Genomic DNA, 21567 nt, shown 5'->3' with positions numbered 1-21567 from the left:
GGCTTTGAAAGCAAATACCTAAAACTTCCCCAAAGCTGTAGATGTCTTGAAATTAAATGCAGGCAATGTCTTTCCTGGCTTCAGTCTTCGTGAGTTCCTTGGGCTGAGGGGGATTGTGGCCTTGTGTTTGGTTGGGTAGTGTTCCTGCACATCGTGGTCATTGAGCTGTGGTCTCCTGCGTGGAGCAGAGTGCTCTGGTGGAGTCCCATGCCTAGTGTCCCCATTAGACATCATGATCTTGGACAGCTAGTCCCCTTCTTGTTTTGGTGGAGTTTATTGTTTGTTGCCTGCCAGTGTTGGTTCAGGGGCTTGTGAGTCCTCACCTTTCGGCTGGTGGGACGAAATTCCAAGTCTGGGAGGGTTTAGGCACAGCCCTGAGCAGTTCAAATAAAGAGGCAAATTTCACCAGCTCTGAAGTCTTAAAAATTAAAAACTAAATTAACATGCAGTGAAATGTAAACGAGTGTTTAATAGAAAGCAAAACTGTGGTCATAATGCTGATAATTTCCTCTGTAGCAAACATTCCCGACAGGCAGTTTGCTTTGTCATTTGTTAAGCACGATTGCTTTCTTGAAACACCAGACTCCCAACGTGGTTAATTATCTAGTGGTAATACCCGTTCCGAGGAGGAGCATTCCTTAATTACATAGAGCTGAATCTCCTCAAATTGCAGCTTGAACAAACAGAAGCACAAATATTTCTTACTGGGGATATGAGGAGTGAGGGAATGATTTGAGTCACTGACAGCAGCCGATTGATGTTCTGTGCTGTGCTGTGACCTTTCTGGGGGACGTCCTGCTCAGTGGCACAGGGCACTCGCCTTGGTTTGCCAGCAGAACTGAGGGTGCATTCATAACAGCTCAAATTTGCGTTAAGTTGAAACAGAAACATTCTGATGGGAGAAGGGGAAAAGTATTTTTATTTGTAAACTGTCTCCTGAGCCATGTGGAGCAGATCCAAGTCACACCTAACCCCTACGGAGCTCAAGTGCTTTGTGAGGTTCCCTTGGCTTTGCCGGGGAGCAGACTTGTGTCTTTGTGCAAGGAATTTTCATATTAGCTCAAAGTCTTCTGTTGATTATTCCCATGGCCTGCCATTGCCTCCTTCACCGTCTTGGAGAGCTCTCTCTTCTCACCCAGCACTGTATGTCTTCTGGGTCCCAGAGACCGTGTTGTCTTTTCACTAAGCTGTGTGTATTTAGCTGCTTTTCTCCCAGGTGCAAATAATAGATTTTTTTCTGTATGGTACTGAACGAAAATGATTAAAAGACCTAAGCACACAAACACTAAACATGCACAGATGTCTTGGATGTACTACAGTTTTTTGTTTTGGTTTGTCCTACAAAAGTAGAAAGATGCATCTTCTCCAATTCAACAACTCCAACAGTGAAAAAAATCCTTTTCAGATTCACCTGTTCGGCAATTTCCAGTTTTATCTATCAACTAATCTGGTAACAAGTACAATCATATATTGCTTTTGGTACACAGTGTATTTTGCCCAAGTCTCTTCATTATCCTCAATAAACACCGTTCCTCTTTCTTGAATTAGCCCATTGTGTGCCGATACTGGAGTGTCTTTAAAGGGTTGTGGTGTTCCTCTACAGAAATTGTTTCTCAGATTCATCAGGGCAAACCTCAGCAGACCCAGCCTGAAAGTAGATACGGGAAGAAGGAGGTTAAAGTTGTGGTTTTTTGGTGTACGGGAGAGAAGAGGGTGTTACTGCCGCTTTGCATTCACAAATCTGTATTCTCTTAACATTTTCACCAAGGCCAACTCAGCCTGCTAAGTTCTTGATTACCTTGGACCATCTGGGTGTGTGTAAGTGTTTGATAGTCACACACTGCTGACACAGAGCTCCTTTTCAATGGAGTGGATCAAAGACTCTCACTTACAGACCTCTTGCAGTGAAACTACAATTAAGAGTCAGTAATGGGGTCTTCTTGATTCCAGAGGCTGATGAACATCTCGAGGTGTTGTCTTCACAGACAAGGCCACATGTTTGTCTGCTGAATGTGGCTGAAAACCGAGACTTTCTTCTTCTGGGCTCAGACTAGGACTGAGACTCACAAGATTTGGGTGCCATAGATCTATTTCTGTAGGTATGTGCGGGCAGAGGATGTTCTGTGTTGTCTTTGTTTGATTTGGAGAAGATTTGGTTTCTCATATTGATCCTCTGCTTGAGGGTAAATCCCAGTGTCCTGAGCATGAGACTGTATGTAAGTCACCCAGGGAGAGGTGGCTGCCTTGGCTTTTTCAGTGCCTCTCAGCTCTGAAGCCCTTTGGGAAGATGCTACAAGCTGAGCTGTTCTTATTTTCATTCGCTTGCCTTCAGCCAAGTGGAGCCCAGAGGATTATGGAGCCAAACTGTTGAGACGATACCGAGAAACCTTAGTGGAGCTCCTCACAGACACCCACACGCTGCTGCAGGGCATCTCTGCTGCACAGAGCCTGGCTCCTGCTGAGAGAGAGGTAAGCGGCCTTGGGCACGTCTTCAAGGAGATACCAAGCTTTAATCCCCATCTGGGATCCCTGTTGAGTCCTGCGGACTTGATTTACTACCTGTCAGGGCTTGATGTGGGGCAGTTCTCCAGCAGGACTCGGTTTAATGGTTCTTCAGTAGCCCATAGTGGGCATAGTGAAGTGGGCATAGCACATAGTGAAGCAGGTGACGTATATGAAGCTGAAGGTTGGCAAGTAAGAGTGGCTGATTGGGGCAGGGGGTGGGAACTAGATGATCTTTAAGGTCAACAGAAGCCGTACTGTGATTCTAAGAGCTGAGCTTCCAAGTGGTCACTACTTGATTTGCACCATGAGCCAGGTCTTCAGCAGCGTGAGAACAAGGGAAGGCTGGGTCTGGGGTGAGCCACGGTTGTGGCTAAGGGTGGCACAGGGCAGATGGACAGGATCCTTCATTATGCCTTGCTGTGGGTCTTTCCAAGGCAATGGAGCAGGCTGTGAAGCATGAGGCTGGCAGTTTTGCCTCCCTGGTGTCGGCGGTGCTGGAGGAGCGGTCTCTGTCGGCCTCTGCCGTGTGGCAGCTGCTGCTGGCTCTGCGGGAACCGGCACTGCTCAACCTGCTCATGGAGGACATCCGGAAACAACCTGGCGCAGAGTTTTTCTTCCAAGCAGGTAATGGCCTTGGTGTCCCCCCATGCTCACCCTGAGCTTCTCTGCTGGAAGGAGCTTCTTTTAACTCCTTGCCCTCTCCCCGGCCATGAACCTCTTTTATTCCAATGGGTCTCATCACCCATATCCTTGGTGGAACAGTTGATTGGTTGGAAAAGCACTTTTGTCTGCAAATGTGTCTGCTTTGCTTGTGGCTCTGTGCCTTCAGGTTTTGTAGAGGGTGAACCTTTTGAGAGCTGGCCACCATCCTGTGCTAATAACCAGCTGGAGGCCCATCAGACTGAAAGCATGGGTTTCATCGGAGGTCTGTGTGCAGCCACCACTGTCCTCCTCCGAACCCCCGCCTCTGGCTTTGAGTTTTCCTACTTTAAAATCTAAGCTGTGCTTTTCCCCAAAAACCATTGTCAAAACCTCATGCAAGTGTGAGGAGCACTCGTGTTGGTGGTCCTGTGGGGCAGGAGAGGGGGGGCTGTGCAGAGCCCAGTTATGGGTGCTGGCCCCGTGGGCACAAAGACAGGATTCACCTCCCTGCCTGGGGGCAGCTGCCTCCATCCAGACTCCTCTTCTTCATCCCCTCTGTGCGCAGCCTGGAGAAACCAGCACTTCTGGTGCGTAGTGCGTCTGGCTGCTTTTCACATGGCTTCCTCGAGTGAGTCAAATTGTGCCTAGAAATGCCTGTTTCTCTGCAGAAGTCAGAATGGGGTGTCTGTAATTGGGGGAGAGAAGAAATGGTGAGTCTTGGGAGAATCATGCCTGCCTTTTGAGGTTGGCAGTGTCTCTTTCAGCAATGTGCTTTGGAAAATTCGATCTTCTCACCCAAAGTTGGACAAGCAGTGAGAAGTGAGGCCTGCTAGGGTTTTATGCTGTAATTAGTATAACCAAAGCTCGCCTGTAATTGTTTGCTGGTTCCTGTGCCCTAAAGTCACTCCTGCTGTTAACAGCTCAGCTTCAGGAGGGGACTGGACAAACTAAGGCCTTCAGGTTCTCCTTGGGTTTTGTGCTTTTAAATACCTTTACTTTTTATTTTCCTCTTCAGTGGCCACCAGTGAGAGCATGGCCATTGAGATCATCCTGCGGCACAGCAAGCTGATCTCGGAGGCCATCCAGCAGAGAGTGGACCTGGGGGGCTTGGCACCGGTGGAGGTGGGACTCACAGAAGCAGTAAAAGAGGTACCAGAGGATGCTCTTGGAGCCGGCATGTTCTGGGGCTCAAAGGGTGGACAGGCCCGAGCGTGCACTGAAATCAAGGGACAGGCTGAGAGAGTTGGGGTTGTTCAGCCTGGAGAAGAGAAAGCTCCGGGGAGACCTTAGAGCCCCTTCCACTCCCTAAAGGGGCTCCAGGAAAGCTGGGGAGGGACTCTTCATGAGGGAGGGGAGCGATGGGATGAGGGGGAAGGGTTTGACACTGAAAGAGGGGAGATGGAGATGAGATGTGGGGAAGAACTTCTTTGCTGTGAGGGTGGTGAGAGCCTGGCCCAGGTTGCCCAGAGAAGCTGTGGCTGCCCCATCCCTGGAGGGGTTCAAGGCCAGGTTGGAGGGGGCTTTGAGGGGACCTGGTCTGGTGGGAGGTGTCTCTGCCCAGGGAAAGGGGTGGGAACTAGATGATATTTAAGGTCCCTTCAAACCTGAACCATTCTATGATTCTGTGATTACTTAGGTGGGGGAAGCCATCCAAAGTTGGAGGTGCCCCTCTGCTGAAGTGAGAGCATGTTGGGTATTTATATAAATTCTGCAGGAGTTCTTAGGTAAAAGGATTTGCCAGTGAGATTCTCAGTTGGTGAAAATGTACGTATTCAAACACAGCAAAACTATTCCAGCTCTACAAGGGTGGTGAAGTTCTAGAGAAAGTGGAGCTGCCAGGGAGTGGGTTTCCATTTGAGTTGGCTGTTTCAGGACATATGAGAACGAAACGCTTCTAGAGAGTGCACTGAGGATGCCGTGATTGTGTGGTGTCCCAGGGTGCCTTCCCTGCTTTCCTTTTGACATGGAAAATGAGCTGTGTTAATAAGGAGCTGGTCTTTTCCACCAAGCAGTCTGCAGTTGCTTGTTCCCACTCTGGTTAGTGGCCATTGGAGATCTGGAAGGGTGAGGTATGCGTGGGCATGCAGAGATCCTCTCCTTGGTTCTCCTTGCATGGCTCTCTGAAAGATGTTTGGATTTGGAAGGGAGAGAAAATCCCAGAGAGCTGTGTACGAAGGACAGGTTTATGAGTTGGGTAAATTTGTGATGCTGTAAGGCATTGAGGAACCGCTCTTTCTGTGGAAAGGTGGTTTTAAGTGAGCTAATACCAAAACAGAAAGTCTGAGAATTTAATTTGTTGTAACTTTTTTTTTAATCCTGAAATTCTCTCAGCTCATGCACATGTATCAGTGGAGGGATAAAGACCTGTATGGAAAGGGATTTCTTTTCTGGTTTCTCAAAGCAGATTCCCAGCAGTAGAGATGAAATAAGGCAGACATGCCCTCACTCCCAGACCATCCCGACCTTTCACAGCCCAAAATCTCTGTCATGTGGTGTTTTCTTCTTCTTCCTTCTCCAGCTACTGAGTATTTCTGCTCAGAAGGGAAGTTCAGAGGCCTCCTTGAAAGCAGCTTTGAGCACAGCCCAAGAGAAGTCTGTCCCGGCCATCAAGATCTGTCAGCTGCTGTGCAGAGTCCATGAATCCTTCCCAGACCTGCAGCCAGTGATGCAGGAGCTGGGGCATCTGGGTAAGAAAAGCACAACCTTTCATCCTTCGGTGATTTTTTACACACAGTTATGGGAGTTTTGGGCAGTTTGGTAGTGGACCTCAGTGTCGTGGTGACCTGAGGTCATTTTACCCCTGACGAGATGTCAGCGTTGTACTTGCAGGAGGATTCTCGGGGGTGACCTCTGGATCCAGGCACTGGAGTGGGCTTTTCCCCTGCTGGTAAAATGCACCACATTAAAGTATTTTGTGTTACGAGGGTTGTAGAGATTGTAACTAATGCCATACTGGTATTCCTTAACTGTGTTTGCATTTCTCCACCCCAGCCCTTGCTCAGTAGGCATTTAAGCAACTTAGTTATGTAGTTTGTATCTACACTGGGTTATTTTTCAGAATTTTTATCTTTGATCTGTGGGGTTTCTTTGGCTCTTCCAGCACTATATGAATTTGGACTTGTATTACAATCCACGGAATTTATCTGTGTACTCATGTACTTCACAGGCTGATTGTGCAAAGGTCACATTGGAGTGCACTTGTCTCATGCAGGGATGACCATGATGGTGCAGTTTGTAGTGCTCAACTATTTTCTGACTGAATTTTACAGTGCCTTAATTTGGTCTTGCTCCGCATACACTTTACAGAGCAAGCGATCCCCTGGGAGGGTCCCGCGGCAGTAGGGAAATGTTACATACTGTACTCGTTCGGCAAAGGTGGAAGGAAACATATGCAGATAGCAATTTGGTGAACTCGGGAAACAAACGCACAGCAATAACCATGTGTGAGACCCTGCCCTGAGCTGTGGGAGGCTTTCCAGCTGAGCGGAATTGTGGCTCTGCATCCACCATTTGAATGAAGAAAGCTTCACAGAATTCGGTGCTTTAATGGAAATGATAGGAGAGGGGCAGGAAGCTAACTGCGGGTTTGCGTTCTCCTGAAAAGGATGCAAATGTGACTTGCTTATCCTGTTTGCTCACATACATTTTCATGGCATCCTGCTTCCCAGCGCATCCAGATTCTTTGGGCTGCGGAGTCCACTGGGATGTACACAGTGTGATTGTTATCCAGGCACAGGCGCTGGCTCGGCTCAGTCTGTCCCTGTTTGCCAGAGCGGCTTAGTTTCTGGCGCAGTGTGGAAATATTAGCAGATTGCTGGGTGGTTAGAGTAAGCAGCTTATTATTAATGTCTCGTCTTTTTTTAGGGGTATAAGGTTTGCCTGAAAATTTAGGTCAGGACCATGATCGGTCTTTATGAGGGAACACAAACCTCCTCGCTTTGACACTCGCCATCGTTCTGTGTTCCACAGTGAGAGGCCAAGCTGATGTCCCCCGCGTGCTGGGAAGGGGCAGAGAGCGAGCTGCAGTTCATTAACTTGCCTGAGTTCTTGAGCGATGGGGAAGTGTTGATGGGGCGGTAGATGGGACTGGGGGACTGGAGCAGGGTGTGTGTAGAGGAATCCAGGAGCTGGATTTCTGCTCTAGCCGTGGGGTTGGGAGGGTGACAGCACGTGCTCTGCTCCCCTCTCTTGGCTCAGTGGCCTTAACTGTCTCCTTGAGAGATGTCCTATGGTGTAGATCCAATGTTCATGCCCAGTTCAGATCTAGGTCCTCTCTTCTAACTCCACCAAGAGCTGCCACCTATCCAGTTGGCTTTTTCAGCAGTTGTGGCTCTGATGAGGATTTCCAGAGAAAAGGCGACTCCTCATCTGCTGTTCCTCTTCTGTCTCCTGCTGATGCTACAGGCACCGGGACGCTCCCCTTGGCCCTGTCTGACCACAGGATGTGCCAGGGCTGATGCCCCGGTGGCTCTAGAGAAGGAAAGCCAACAAGAACTGGACGTGCCTGCGAAGGTGCAGCCCATCTTAGCTTCCGGACACCTTGCAGAGCTTGCCCTTGAGGCACCTGGGGAGGCAGCGAGATTACTCTGGCAGATGCCTGCTTCTCTGGCACGGATATCAAAGGGAGCAGACTGCTGTTACTAAGTGTCTTGGCAGGGCTTCAAGCCAAGGTTGAGACTAAATCAAGCAAGAGGCAACATCAAAAACAAGAGCCCTGGAAAAATGGTACTTACTTTGCAGAAATATGTATTCTGTATGAGGTGTCCTGAGGAGGAATGCCAGTTACCGGCCCCTTCTTGGCATCCTACAGATCTTTACACTGAATGTCCATATCTTAATTTCTAGGCCAGTCTCCTCAGCTCTGATATCGCTGCTTACCAGCCCCAAATGCTGCAGGTGGCTTTATGGATCGATAGCCATGTGGGTCTTGGCATGAGATATGAATGATAACTGTGGGCCTCACGTTTGAGGGATGTGAGCTTCCACTTGAAACAGAGGAGTTCTTACATTTCTGAAGAACATATATGCCACGTGGAGATGCGTACAGTTTGCATTTCCGCTTGAAAGCAACAGTTCTTACATCTCTCCTGAAAAGAAAAAAGAAGAAAAAGTAAAAATTCTGATACCTAATTTAGGTGAGCTGAAGCACTTGGAAAGCACCAGGCATCCCTTGGGGCAGAAACTGTCTGCATCCATCCCCAGCCACACTCGGCATCATCAGCTGGGTTGGTTTCTTTGGTGGAGGTACCATATGAAATCTGTTGGCTTCTCCTTGAGTCCCTTCTACAGTGGGAGCTCTTTCACTGTTGGCAGCTGGTGCTTGCAAGGACGAGGCTTGGCTCTTCCAGCCAACTCCATAACCTCCCCTCTTGCCAGCTGCTTTCCAGGTCTCTGTACAGTCACTTTTTGGGAGATCATGTTTATCAAGATATGCCTTTCAGATCTCAGAAATGTGTCAAGAACTCCAGCAAAAAGGCTTTTTCTCTGCATAGTCTTGTGTTTAAAGAAGACAGTTGGCATCTAACTTAGGCCTGCACCAGCCCCTGAAATTGTTAAACTCTAGTGTCTGTGAGCAAAATGCCATTCTCCCCTATAAAGATTCTGCGTTAGAAGCCACCATGTGTGTCAGCATCGGAGCAACCTTCAAAATGCAAAGGGGCAGGTGGAATTTTGTTCCAGCTTAAGCTGAAGAAGTGGGAGGCAGGATGGTCACACACCAAGAGGTCTGGGACCTTACTGGTGTACGTTTGCCCTCAGGCTCTGTCTGCTCCCAGGAGGCTCAGCCAGGGGCATGGCCAAGGCATGCTGAGGTCCTGCCCTCAGGCCTGATGTGCAGTCATTTCTTCAGTCTGGTCTTATTTCTCACGAGAGCGCTTGTGTTCACCTCCCAAGCTTCCTGCATCTCCAAGGATGGAAGCCAACTGGGCAATGTCTGTTGCTTGACGCTGCTCTAACAAGGTATGAAATGTTGTCTTCACCCACAGGAGGGGTTCTGGGGGACATCCTGGCTGCCAAGTGGAGTGGGATTGCTGCCCTGATGTAGCAGTGCCACGTGTCCCCTCTTCTGTCGAAGGAGCCACCAGCCCATGGTACTTGATGCCATCATAGAAACCTGCAGGTTCACCAAACTGTCACCTGACCTTACTGTCACATCAGCTCTGTGTGATACAGTTTAGCATGCCTCCCATGCTCCCATCTCATGGTAGCCTTTGAAAGCCTTTTGATGGTGTATTCCACCATCAGGCAAGGTTCCTCCTGCCACCCAGGATGTATATATCACGCTGGCATGGGACTACAGCGTGCAGGTACCTTGCCATTGATTTCACGTGATCTCCCTCATCTTTCTTTCAAACTGTTCTCCTGGAGCAGTAGCATCCCCCTGGAAATGGAGAGCTGTTCCTCAAGCCCCTTTATGCATTTCCCCATGACGGTGGACTGAAGTTGAGAGCTTCCCCTGCCTTTATACCATTACGGTCTTGTGCAGTTGTCCAGGCTGAAGGTTTTTAATCTTGTAATTGAACAACGTTTTCACAGGCATAAGAGCAGGAGGACCATGAACCAGCTCTTGGCCCACTGGAGTCTGTGGCAAACTCATCTTCACTTCATCTGACTCTGGTTACACCCCTGCTGGCATGGCATTTCTTCTATACATTTCCCATCCTGGTTTCCTTAGTGCTCAAATTTTCCTAGAATCACAGAATAGTTTCGGTTGGAAGGGACCTTAAAGACCATCCAGTCACAGAATCACAGAATAATATGGGGTTGGAAGGGACCTCTGGAGATCATCTAGTCCAACCCCCTGCCAAAGCAGGGTCACCCAGAGCAGGTTGCACAGGAACGTGTCCAGGTGGGTTTTGAATGTCTCCAGAGAAGGAGACTCCACCACCTCTCTGGGCAGCCTGTTCCAGGGCTCTGCCTCCCTCACAGGAAAGACGTTCCTCCTCATGTTTAGGTGGAACTTCTTATATTCAAGTTTGTGCCCGTTTCCTCTTGTCCTGTCACTGGGCACCCCTGAAAAAAGACTGGCCCCATCCTCCTGACACCCACCCTTGAAGTATTTATAGGTGTTGATCAGATCCCCCCTCAGTCTTCTCTTCTCCAGACTAAAAAGACCCAAGTGCCTCAACCTCTCCTCATAAGAGAGGTGCTCCAGGCCCCTAATCATCTTTGTAGCCCTCTGCTGTACCCTCTTCATCAGTTCCCTGTCCTTCTTGAGCTGGGGAGCCCAGAACTAGACCCAGTGCTCCAGATGGGGCCTCACCAGGGCCGATTAGAGGGGGAGGATGACCTCTTTCGACCTGCTGGTCACAGTCTTGCACCCCAGGATGCCATTTGTCTTCTTGGCTTCAAAGGCACGTTGCTGGCTTGTGGTCATCCTGTTGTCCACCAGGACCCCCAGGTCTTTTTTCCTCAGAGCTGCTCTCCAGCAGGTCAGCCCCAACCTCTACTGGTGCAGGGGGTTATTTCTCCCCAGGTGCAGCACTCTACACTTGCCTTTGTTGAAGTTCATCATGTTCCTCTCTGCCCAACTCTCCAGCCTGTCCAGGTCTCTCTGGATGGCAGCCCAGCCTTCTGGTGTGTCAGCCACCCCTCCCAGTTTTGTATCGTCAGTGAACTTGCTGAGGGTACATTCCATCCCTTCATCCAGGTCATTGATGAAAATATTGAAGAGGACTGGACCCAGTACTGACCCCTGGGGAACACCACTTGTTATGGACCTCCAACTAGATTCTGTGCCCCTAATCACGACCCTTGAGCTCTGTCTTTCAACCAGTTTTCAATCCACCTCACTGTCCATTCTTCTAACCCACACTTCCTAAGCTTACCTATGAGGATGTTGTGGGAGAATGTCAAAAGCCTTGCTGAAGTTAAGGTAGACAACATCCACCACCCTCCCCTCATCTATCCAATCAGTCATGCCATCATAGAAGGCTATCAGGTTAGTCAGACATGATTTCCCCTTGGTGAATCCATGTTGACTACTTCTGATAGCTTTCTTTTCCTCTGAATGCTTTGAGATGACGCCCAGAATGAGCTGTTCGATCATCTTTCCAGGGATGGAGGTGAAGCCGACCGGCCTGTAGTTTCCTGGGTCCTCATTCTTGAAGACTGGGATGACATTGGCTTTTCTCCAGTCCTCGGGCACCTTGTCTGTTCTCCAGGACCTTTCAAAGATGATGGAGAGCAGCCCAGCAATGACTTCTGCCAGCACCCTCAGCACTCATGGGTGAATCTCATCAGGACCCATGGACTTGTGGATATCTAGTGTACTTAACTGTTCCTTAACTTGGTCTTCCTCCACCAAGGAAGAGTCTTCCTTTGTCCAGACTTTCTCTGATTCCTCTAAGGTCTGCAGCTTCTGAGGCCTGGCCTGAGCAGTAAAGACTGAAGCAAAGAAGGCATTCAGCAACTCTGCTTTCTCTGCATCCTCGGTCACCATGACACCCGTCTCATTCAACAGTGGGCCCACATTTTCTCTAGTTTTCCTTTTGCCTCCAGTATACTTGAAAAAACCCTTCTTGTTGACTTTGACATCCCTTGCCAATTTTAATTCCAAGGAGGCCTTGGCTTTCCTCATTTCATCCCTGCATACTCTGACGGCATTCTTGTAATCTTCCCAAGTGGTCAGTCCCTTCTCCCACTCAGTGTAAACTTCCTTCTTCCACTTGAGTTTTTTCAGAAGCTCCCTGCTCAACCATGCAGATTTCCTGCTTCCCTTGCCTGATTTCTTGCTCTTAGGGATGCACCAATCGTGAGCTTGGAAAAGGCAATGTTTGAATATCAACCAGCTCTCTTGAGCCCCCCTACCTTCCAGAGCCCTATCCCATGGGGTTTCTCCTAGCAGTTTCTTGAAGAGGTCGAAGTTACCCCTTCTGAAATCCAAGGTTTTGGTCCTACTTGTTGTTTTGCATGTATTGCCCATGATCCTGAACTCTATCTTTCCATGGTCACTGCAACCAAGGTTGCCCTCAACCTTAATGTCCTCCACCAGTCCCTCTTTATTTGTCAGTACTAGGTCCAGTAGTGCTTCTCTCCTCGTTGGCTCCTCCACCAGCTGAGTTAAGAAGTTATCATCAGTACACTGGAGGAACCTCCTGGACTGTAGATGCCTGCCTGTGTAGCCTTTCCAGCAGATATCAGGGTGATTGAAGTCCCCCACAAGAACCAAGGCCTGTGATTGCAAGGCTACTTTGAGCTGATTGTAAAAGGCCTCATCAACTTCCCCGTCCTGATCAGGTGGCCTGTAATAAACACCCACAACAGTGTCCCTCATATTGGGCTACCCCTTAATCCTCACACACAAGCTCTCGATTCTCTCTTCATCTGACCCCAGAGAGGGCTAGGACATCTGTCCCTGGGCAGGGACACCTCCCACCAGACCAGGTCCCTCCAAGCCCCCTCCAACCTGGCCTTGAACCCCTCCAGGGATGGGGTAGCCACAGCTTCTCTGGGCAACCTGGGCCAGGCTCTCACCACCCTCACAGCAAAGAAGTTCTTCCCCACATCTCATCTCCATCTCCCCTCTTTCAGTGTCAAACCCTTCCCCCTCATCCTATGGCTCCCCTCCCTGATCCAGAGTCCCTCCCCAGCTTTCCTGGAGCCCCTTTAGGGAGTGGAAGGGGCTCCAAGGTCTCCCCGGAGCTTTCTCTTCTCCAGGCTGAACCCCCCCAACTCTCTCAGCCTGTCCTCACAGCAGAGGGGCTCCAGCCCTCCCAGCATCTCCGTGGCCTCCTCTGGCCCCGCTCCAACAGCTCCATGTCCTTCTGATGTTGGTGGCCCCAGAGCTGGAGGCAGCACTGTGGGTGGTCTCCCCAGAGGGGAGCAGAGGGGCAGAATCCCCCCCTTGCCCTGCTGGCCACGCTGCTGGGGATGCAGCCCAGGACGCGGGGGCCTTTCGTTCATGTTCATGCTGCCCAGCAAGGTGACTCTTTTTGACATTCGATGTTTCTGGGAGATTTAAAGATACTTCTTCACTTGGGTCAGAAAAACTGGCAGTGTTGGTTGTAGGGACGTGGGGAGGGACCTTAGAAGCGAGAGGCCTGTACTGCTGTCTTGACAGAGCAGGACAAACTGGAAACCAGTCTTCCAGTCTGTTTTTCTCCCTTGATGTATTCCGAGGTCGATGGGTCGCCACTTAAGATTTCTGAGTCCGTTGGAATATGTCACCTGGTTTCTAGTTCATTGGAAATCCAGGGCAGGAGCGCTGTGCAGGGGGGACACTGTGCTGAGCTCTGCCCATAGCGAGGAAGCAGAAATGAAGTTTCGCAAGCACAGGCTGAATTTCCTGTGCATTGGCAAAAGAAGTCTGCACTGGTTTCCATGGCCACGCCGTTGCATGGTTCTCATTATAGCAGAGAAGCCAAATATATCTGTTTGTATTTTGATTTCTTCCATACATGCATTCCCTGTGGGTCTTTTCTGTAGACTGAGATTCCTGGGTGAATTTTACAGCTTGTGCTTTTTGAGATGATGGTGTTACAGGGCCTCAGAAAAGCATTATACTTTGTAAGAAGTGAATGTAATGTGCGATTTAAAATACCTCAGGGCCCTAACCAGAAGACTCAAAAGGGTCGTAGCGAGATTATCTGTTCTCTTTCAACGAGTTTGTGTTTGGGAAGTGTTCCTGAGATTTCTTGTAATTAATGGCTGGGTATCCACTCTCAATGGCAGACTTAGACAGTACCATACCTGAGGCTCAGATCTTCAAACGTTTAATCACGGCCATAGCTTCCTGTGTCTGAGCAGGAGGCAGATGCTTGGAAGCAACTGATCCTCCTGTTTGAGGAGCAGGCTCTTTGGAAAGTCTGGCCCTGGCTCTTCCCAGTCTACTCCAGCCCCTGGTACGTCTGGGTGGAGAAACTCAAGGACCACTCTTTCATGCATCATACCATGCATGGCCACAGCCACTTTTGGGCAGAGCCATGTGCCGCTGTTGTGATGGGACAGCGTGTCCGATGTGTGTCTGTTCTTGCTCTGCAGGGACAATTATCTGTGTAGGAGCATTCAGGAGATGGGAGACTGATGGGCTGGTGCCTGGTCCTGTTGGTCAGCACCGAAACAGGAATTGCTGTTTCTGTAGGTCTCTTGACTGAGGGAACTGGGGAGAAACCTGGGATCAGGAAGTGGAAGGTGAACAGTGAATCCCAAGTTGAAGCTCTGGACAAAGATGAAGACAAGGCGGGAGGTGCTGGTGCCGAGGAACTGAAGGAACACCAAGAAAAAGTTTCTTCCAAGAAGAGTTTTGTCTGCAAGGCCTGCGATAAGACCTTTCACTTCTACTGCCGCCTGAAGGTGCACATGAAACGCTGTCGGGTGGCCAGAGGGAAGCAAATCCAGTGTAAGGAGTGCAGTGAGGTCAAATTGACAAAGAAGGAGCTGGAGAAACATCAGCTGGAAGTCCACGGGATGGTGGGGACAGCCAAAAAGAAGAAGAAGCGGCTCCCCGTGGCATGCGACATCTGTGGCCGAGAGTTTGCTCATGCCTCAGGTAGGGTTGGTGGGAGCAGGTGTGTTTGGACAGAAGTCTGGACAATATAATAAAGTGATAGTCTGAAATCTCCTCCTCCCCCCCTGCAGCTCTGCGAGCGCTGTGTGTGAGAAACACAGCTCAGCTCATTTCTCCTGCCCCACTGAGCACAACCGCTTTCTGATTAGTTCTTCCCTAATTGCTTTTCCACATGGCTCATCAAGTAGAAGTGGGGCTACTGGCAAACTTAAAAGCCTCCAAAAATAATCAAGCTGTTCCAGTTCTGCAGCTGGTTTAGCAGGATGAGTAAGAGGAGTTGAGTCTCTTCGCCCTCCCTGTGGCAGCTTGTGATATCCTGGTGGACCTCCAGGCCGGAGGACAAAGGGTGACCCCTGGTGTTGTGGGTGGGCTGGTGGAGCTCTGGGCTGGGTGGAGTGGTGCCTCTGCAGCAGGGTTGGGTAAGGCTGGCACAGGGTCCCACCAGCGCCACCCCATTGTCCTGCCTCCCCAGGGATGCAGTACCACAAACTGACGGAGCACTTTGACGAGAAGCCCTTCTCCTGCGAGGAGTGCGGGGCCAAGTTCGCGGCCAACTCCACACTGAAGAACCACCTCCGGCTGCACACGGGGGACCGGCCCTTCATGTGCAAGCATTGCCTGATGACCTTCATGCAGGCCTCGGCCCTCGCCTACCACACCAAGAGGAAGCATGCTGAGGGTGAGCCTGCCTTGTGGAAGCCCAGCCATGGGCTTGGCTTGCTCCATCCACTCCTTCCTGCCCTACTCCTCCATCTGCCTCCTGGTCGCTTCCCCACCCTCCCCATCCTTCGGGAGGCTGCTCCCAGGTCATCTTTACCCACGTGGTTTTGGCTGCTGTTCCCAGCTCTGCTTCTCCCCCATCACCTTCTCCACCTCCTCCCTGTACCCACCCAGTTAGCAGCTTGCTTTCTGTTTTGGGTTTCTCTCTCTTTCTCTGCCTTGTTTTGCTCCTGACCTCTTCTCTGTCCCCTCATATCTAAACTCTTGTGATGTGTCCTCCTCCCTCTGGTTAACCTGCTTTCTCCTGTCCCTCCCTCTGGCTTGATTTCACATAGGTTTTCATGTTGGTGCTTCTCCTGCCCCTGCACCCAGCCCCTTTCACTGCTGGGGCATGAGCGTGTTGCAGCTGGGCAGTTAATTTTGAACACAAGACATGCCAGCGTGTAGTACCTCCAGAAGCATGTAGTACCTCCAGATACTTGAAATCTATAGTAATTTAATACTCCCTGTGCAGGTGTGGTTTTTTCCAGCACCTCTAGGACCTTTTTGACCCCGCGCTGAGATGCTCTGGCTGCCCCAGGGAAGCCTGTCCGGTTTACGATCTCTCCCTCTGGAATTAGACGTAGTCCGGGCAAATCTCCTGTCCCGCTGGGTGCGGGCTCTCACGCGGGGTGTCACTGCAGGGAAGATGTACGCCTGCCAGTACTGCGATGCTGTGTTCGCCCAGTCCATCGAGCTGTCGCGCCACGTCCGGACTCACACGGGGGACAAGCCCTACGTCTGCCGGGAGTGTGGGAAAGGCTTTCGCCAGGCCAACGGGCTCTCCATCCACCTCCGCACCTTCCACAGTGAGTGTGGCCACCGCCCTCCCTGGCTTGGGCAGCCCAGCCTGCAAGACATGGCTTCTGCAGGGTCACGGCAGACCCATCCGTGCCAGCAGAGGCTTGTGCCGTGTTACTGGTGCCTGCAAGCTGGCTGGGTGTCTCATGGTGGGGTTTTTCCCTCCCAAGAAAAGCAAGACTCTTTAGTGATTTGATGCTGTGGGTAGGATTATCTCAAAGAAAATGGCAGGGCTGGCTTCCAGCAAACTGCAAGCTGCTGGGAACCCACCGCGGGAAGCTGTACATGAGCAGGAGCAGCAACCTCTGTATGCAAGGCCAAAACTCTGTGCTAGTTTTTGTCTGGGGAGTAACAAGCTTTTATTTCCCTTTTCCTTTCTCTCTCTGTGAATTTTCCTCTTAATTCTTTTTTTTCCTTGATTTTTTTGTCTCCTGTTTGTTGCGTTCCTGGGCGGCAGACATCGAAGATCCTTACGACTGCAAGAAGTGCCGGGTGAGCTTTGCCACCCTGCAGGAGCACCGTAAGCACGTCCACGAAGCCCACTCGCGGGAGTACCACCCCTGCCCTACCTGCGCCAAGGTCTTCAGTGCTCCGTCACTCCTGGAGCGCCACGTGGTGACCCACATTGGAGGAAAGCCCTTCAGCTGTGAGATCTGTGGCAAAGCCTACCAGGTGAGCTGGCACAGCAAGAGCTTGGTCTCATGTGCAGAAGGTTGCTGTTGCCCGCTCCTGCACCAGGATGTCTCTTCTGGCCGTGAGCACCGAGTGCAGCAGTTTGTGGTCAGCAGAAGGAAACATTGCGCAGAGGAGGCAGAGTCCATAGGGAAAAGGCAGGCACAAATACAGGCTGGGCAGAGAATGGATTGAGAGCAGCCCTGAGGAGAAGGACTTTGGGCTGTTGGTGGCCGTGTGTTGTTGGCGGCTCAACATGAGTCAGCAACGTGCGCTGGCAGCCCAGAAAGCCCCCCACATCCTGGGCTGCATCCCCAGCAGCGTGGCCAGCAGGGCGAGGGGGGGGATTCTGCCCCTCTGCTCCGCTCTGGGGAGACCCCACCTGGAGCACTGTGGAGTCCTCAGCACAGGAAGGACATGGACCTGTTGGAACAGGTCCAGTGGAGGGCCATGAAAATGATCCAAGGGCTGGAGCCCCTCTGCCGTGAGGACAGGCTGAGAGAGCTGGGGTTGTTCAGCCTGGAGAAGAGAAGGCTCCGGGGAGACCTTATAGCGGCCTTCCAGTACTTAAAGGGGGGCTATAGGAGAGATGAGGGACTCTTTATGAGGGAGTGGAGAGATAGCACGAGGGGGAAGGGTTTGACACTGAAAGAGGGGAGATGGAGCTGAGATGTGGGGAAGAACTTCTTTGCTGTGAGGGTGGTGAGAGCCTGGCCCGGGTTGCCCAGAGAAGCTGTGGCTGCCCCATCCCTGGAGGGGTTCAAGGCCAGGTTGGAGGGGGCTTGGAGCAACCTGGTGTGGTGGGAGGTGGAACTTGATGATCCTTTCCAACTCTAACCATTCTATGATTCTATGAAAAGGCAGGTCCATGGAGAGATACAGGCTGTGACTGCAAAGGGCTACACACCTGCCGGTCTGCACCCTCCAGAATCTCTTTCACCCCAAGTTTCCAGCTGCCAGGAAGTGTAGGAGTAAAACTACTCGTGTTGCAAATGGCACGCCTCAGTGGGAGTGGGTGTGGGAGAACATTCGTACAAGGGAACAAAAATTCACACAGAAAGGAGACCTGCAGCGAGTGAGATGAGAATGAGGGATTCAGTGGGGTTCAGCTCTTTGGGGGCAATGGAGAAACAGGAGTGAGGTGTTGGCTGTTGTCCCATGGGAGGATGAGCAGGTCTCATACCTGCTGAGCACAGCCCCACTGTTCCTGTTGCTTTCCACAGTTTCTTGCTGTCATGATGTCAGCGGAGCAGCTTTGTATTGTAACTGTGATTCGATCCTTATCATTGCAGCAGTTGTCAGGGTTATGGTATCACAACCGGACCCACCACCCTGATGTCTTTGCAGCTCAGAATCACCGCTCCTCCAAGTTCTCCTCCCTGCAGTGCAGCTCCTGTGACAAAACGTTTTCCAGCACTGCTGCTCACCGAAAGCATGTCAAGGCAGAGCACACAGGTAACGGCCCATTTGTTAGCAAACAAAAACGCATGGCGGCTGCGGGGAGAGGTGTAGCAATAACCCCCATAGGACAAGGTTGTGCATCCCGTTTACCTGCAGATCACAGCAGATTCTTTGTTCCTGCAGCAGTCTTTTCTGAAAAGTCTCACCTCAGCCTCTTGCAGCTCACTTGCTCTTGGCCTCTCCTTTTCCTGCCTTATCTCCAAAGATGCTCCTCGTGTCTGTGCACGTGTGGTGTTGCTGAAACATTGACAGAGCTCTGGTCCAGAAGGTGTCTTGTAGAAGACCTTAGGTGCACACTTTTCTGTTCTTGGCCTCGTTTGCAGATGTGAAGTTCCACGAGTGCGAGATGTGCAAGGAGCTCTTCCCCACGCTGGCTCTGCTGCAGGTCCACGTGAAGTGCAGGCACTCAGGTTGGTTCCATTTGCTGCTGTTCACGTTTACCTTGTGAGCAATGACTGCTCCTCTCAGGGAGCGATGTCTAAGCTGTAAGTGGGAGGGTGAAGGTGGACATAGTGAGGAAGTGTGAGGAAACAGAAAATGAATGGATGAACTGGTGGAAGAGCACTGGTTTTGGTGAGGCTGGGACATGTTTGTTAAGCTTCTGGAGCCACTGTTGTCAAGGAGGGATCTGGATTTGCTTGTTACAGCAGAGAAGAGAGCTCAGTGCAGGTGAGGAGACATCAGCAGAGAGAAACGAGGAACTGAAGCCTGAGCATGGGAGTCTGTGGAGGACAGAGCTAGTGGGAGACTGGACAAAAAGTGAGTTTAGCACCAGAAGGATCAGAGAGGGATCTGGGCTTGGGGAGACCACCTCAAGGGCCCTTTGGCAAGCTGAAGCATGGCTGTGAGGCAGGGTGAACTGGGAGACCAGACTACTATGAAAGGTGGGTCCCCAGGGCTGTGCATGGGATGGCAGGGGAGGAGATGGAGCAGGAGACATTGCAAGCCAGACCAACAAGGAGCGGTGCTGGGTGATGCAAAGGAACAGGGAGAAGAGATGTTTGTGAGATGGGGCAGCCGCAGCTACAATCGTACACTGGCCTGGTTTCTGAATGCCAGTGCTGCAGGGAACCAGAGCTAGAACTGAGCAGACAGTGGTGTAGTCAGGAGACAGGACACTGGCACATGCCATGTCCCGAGTCCCTGGTGGGTTTCAGCCCTGCATGTCCTGGCTGTTTGCAGCTCCCTGTGCTGGTGGGGTGGCCCTGGCCATTGCAGCCTAGGCTCAGGACAGTGCTTCTTCCCGCAGGCTCCCAGCCGTTTCGCTGCTTGTACTGCTCAGCATCCTTCCGCTTCCCAGGGGCCCTGCAGAGCCATGTCACCACCAAGCACTTCAAGCAGACAGAGAGCACCTTCCCCTGTGAGCTCTGTGGGGAGCTCTTCCCCTCCCAGGGCGAGCTGGAGGGGCACAACAGCGCTGAGCATCCCAAGGTGGTCTTCTCCCAAGCCACGACGACCCAGATTGTGCAGGTAAAGACTACTCAATGCCATGGCCCCCACGGTTGTTCATCCATCCTCCCCCTCCATCCCGCTTATTCTTCCCAAATCCACTCTGTGGCTCCGGTCACCCCTTCTGCTCCCTGATTCCCCCGTTTTAGAGGGGTCTAGCCCCCCAGCCCACAGGGCTCTGGGCTTTCTGTGCTGGTGTGAGGTGGGCTCGCTGGAGGGGAAGCAGCTCAGTCCTGGTTTTCAGGAGCTGAGGAGGAGGGACCGACAGCGTGTGCAGAGGTGCCTGGTTCCTCAGAGGTGATTGAAACCCAGATGACGTACCCCATGAGATTATAGTTGTTTTGTTGGAAGCCAAATGCTGAGCTTGAACCCAGACTCTTTCTCTTCAGTATCTCAGCCATCAGTGGAGAAGAGCTCCTTGGATGAGGGAGCCAAGTGTGCAAGATTCCCTGGGCTGGCGTTCCTCCAGTGGATAATCACAGAGCATTTATTGTCTACAACTGCTTGTGGAGCTAAATTATAGCTATTTTGTGGAGAGAAATATTTAAATTACTCTCCTGTCTTCTCTTTTGCATCATCAGTGTGTGTGGCTTGGTGTTTTCCATTAGTCTCATGCCTATTGTAATTGCAGACCTCTGGCATGAAGCTAAACGTTATTACCATTGAGAAAGATGTGGGCAGCAAAGAATCGTGGGGAAAGCGGTGCTGTAAGTGTCTGACTCAGGTCATCTTCCACGCAGGTAATTCAGACATCAGAGCAAGGAGCCGCAGAGCACATCATCTCTTTTGATGAGGCCCAACTCGCTGGCTCCCAAGTCTTTGTGACATTGCCGGAATCCCAGATGAGCCAAGCTGGCTCCGAGCTGGTGGCAGTGACCATGGAGGACTTGTTTGATGACAAAATCACTCTGATTTGTGAAGAAACCAAGTGAGAGTGAGCAGCGGGTGCCCATGCAGTGCGCCCGGTATCCACTAGACTCGTTCAGGAACTGTACGTGCTGCTCCAGAGGGAAATGTGGGGTTTCTTTGGGAAAACAGCCCTGGCTACGTGACACTGCCAACGAAATGGCCTCCAGCAAGCACAGCGTGGCCAAGGACAGGAGCCAAGGACAGGAGAGGTTTGTAGACATTAACAGGGGCCTGGGAACTCTCCCTGCAGTCAGCAGCTCAGGTGAGCTGGACCACCCAACCTTCCTGGCTGAAGAGAAATAAAGCAGCAAAGGAAAAGATGGGAACTGGGTGTGTTTATGTGTGTTCCTTCACTGCTGTGAGCAGAGTGGAGGAGGAGACCAGTGCAGGACAAAGCTGGGCTGGCTGGGTATGTGAAACCAAAGAAAAAGCTGTTTGGAGAGTTGGGGGTGGAGATTTCTATGGCTGGAGCAGTGATGCGTTTGTAGGTGTCTGCTGCTCTGCAGGGTGAGTAAGGGCTGCTTTGTTACAGAATCACAGAATGTTTTGGGTTGGAAGCGACCTTAAAAACCATCCAGTTCCACCCCTGCCCTGGGCAGGGACACCTCCCACCAGATCAGGTTGCTCAGAGCCCCATCCAGCCTGGTCTTGAACCCCTCCAGGGATGTTCTTTGGTTACTTTCCCTGGTACCGTTGTGCTGCCCGTTGTGGCAGCTAGAAAAGTCCTCCAGCGCAGAGCTGGCACTTGGGCCTCGAGCAGAGACTTCCTGGGAGTTGTGTTAAATTGCTTCGGAGTGTTTAGGTGGTACCTTGTGTAGCTCAGGTCTGGTCCTGTCCACATCTCTGCTGGGACTGTGCCTTAC

The 21567-nt window shown here is 51.2% G+C and overlaps 1 protein-coding gene across 2 annotated transcripts in view; it reads left to right on the top strand.

The window, feature by feature from the left end:
- ZBTB40 (zinc finger and BTB domain containing 40) overlaps nucleotides 1-21035 on the top strand; it is a 37694-nt gene extending 16659 nt beyond the window's left edge. For both annotated transcript variants that reach the window (XM_074161681.1, XM_074161680.1), the window contains exons 6-17: nucleotides 2333-2469; nucleotides 2940-3129; nucleotides 4163-4296; nucleotides 5666-5834; nucleotides 14228-14635; nucleotides 15126-15332; nucleotides 16057-16221; nucleotides 16671-16885; nucleotides 18178-18340; nucleotides 18670-18756; nucleotides 19596-19816; nucleotides 20536-21035. In XM_074161681.1, the coding sequence (XP_074017782.1) occupies nucleotides 2333-2469; nucleotides 2940-3129; nucleotides 4163-4296; nucleotides 5666-5834; nucleotides 14228-14635; nucleotides 15126-15332; nucleotides 16057-16221; nucleotides 16671-16885; nucleotides 18178-18340; nucleotides 18670-18756; nucleotides 19596-19816; nucleotides 20536-20727 (2288 nt within the window). In that variant the 3' untranslated portion in view covers nucleotides 20728-21035. The remainder of the gene's footprint in view (nucleotides 1-2332; nucleotides 2470-2939; nucleotides 3130-4162; nucleotides 4297-5665; nucleotides 5835-14227; nucleotides 14636-15125; nucleotides 15333-16056; nucleotides 16222-16670; nucleotides 16886-18177; nucleotides 18341-18669; nucleotides 18757-19595; nucleotides 19817-20535) is intronic.
- The last annotated feature ends 532 nt before the right edge of the window (nucleotides 21036-21567 follow it).

This window comes from Numenius arquata, chromosome 20, assembly GCF_964106895.1.
Source record: "Numenius arquata chromosome 20, bNumArq3.hap1.1, whole genome shotgun sequence".
Taxonomy (NCBI): Eukaryota; Metazoa; Chordata; class Aves; order Charadriiformes; family Scolopacidae; genus Numenius; species Numenius arquata.
This window is presented reverse-complemented; position numbering and strand designations above follow the sequence as displayed.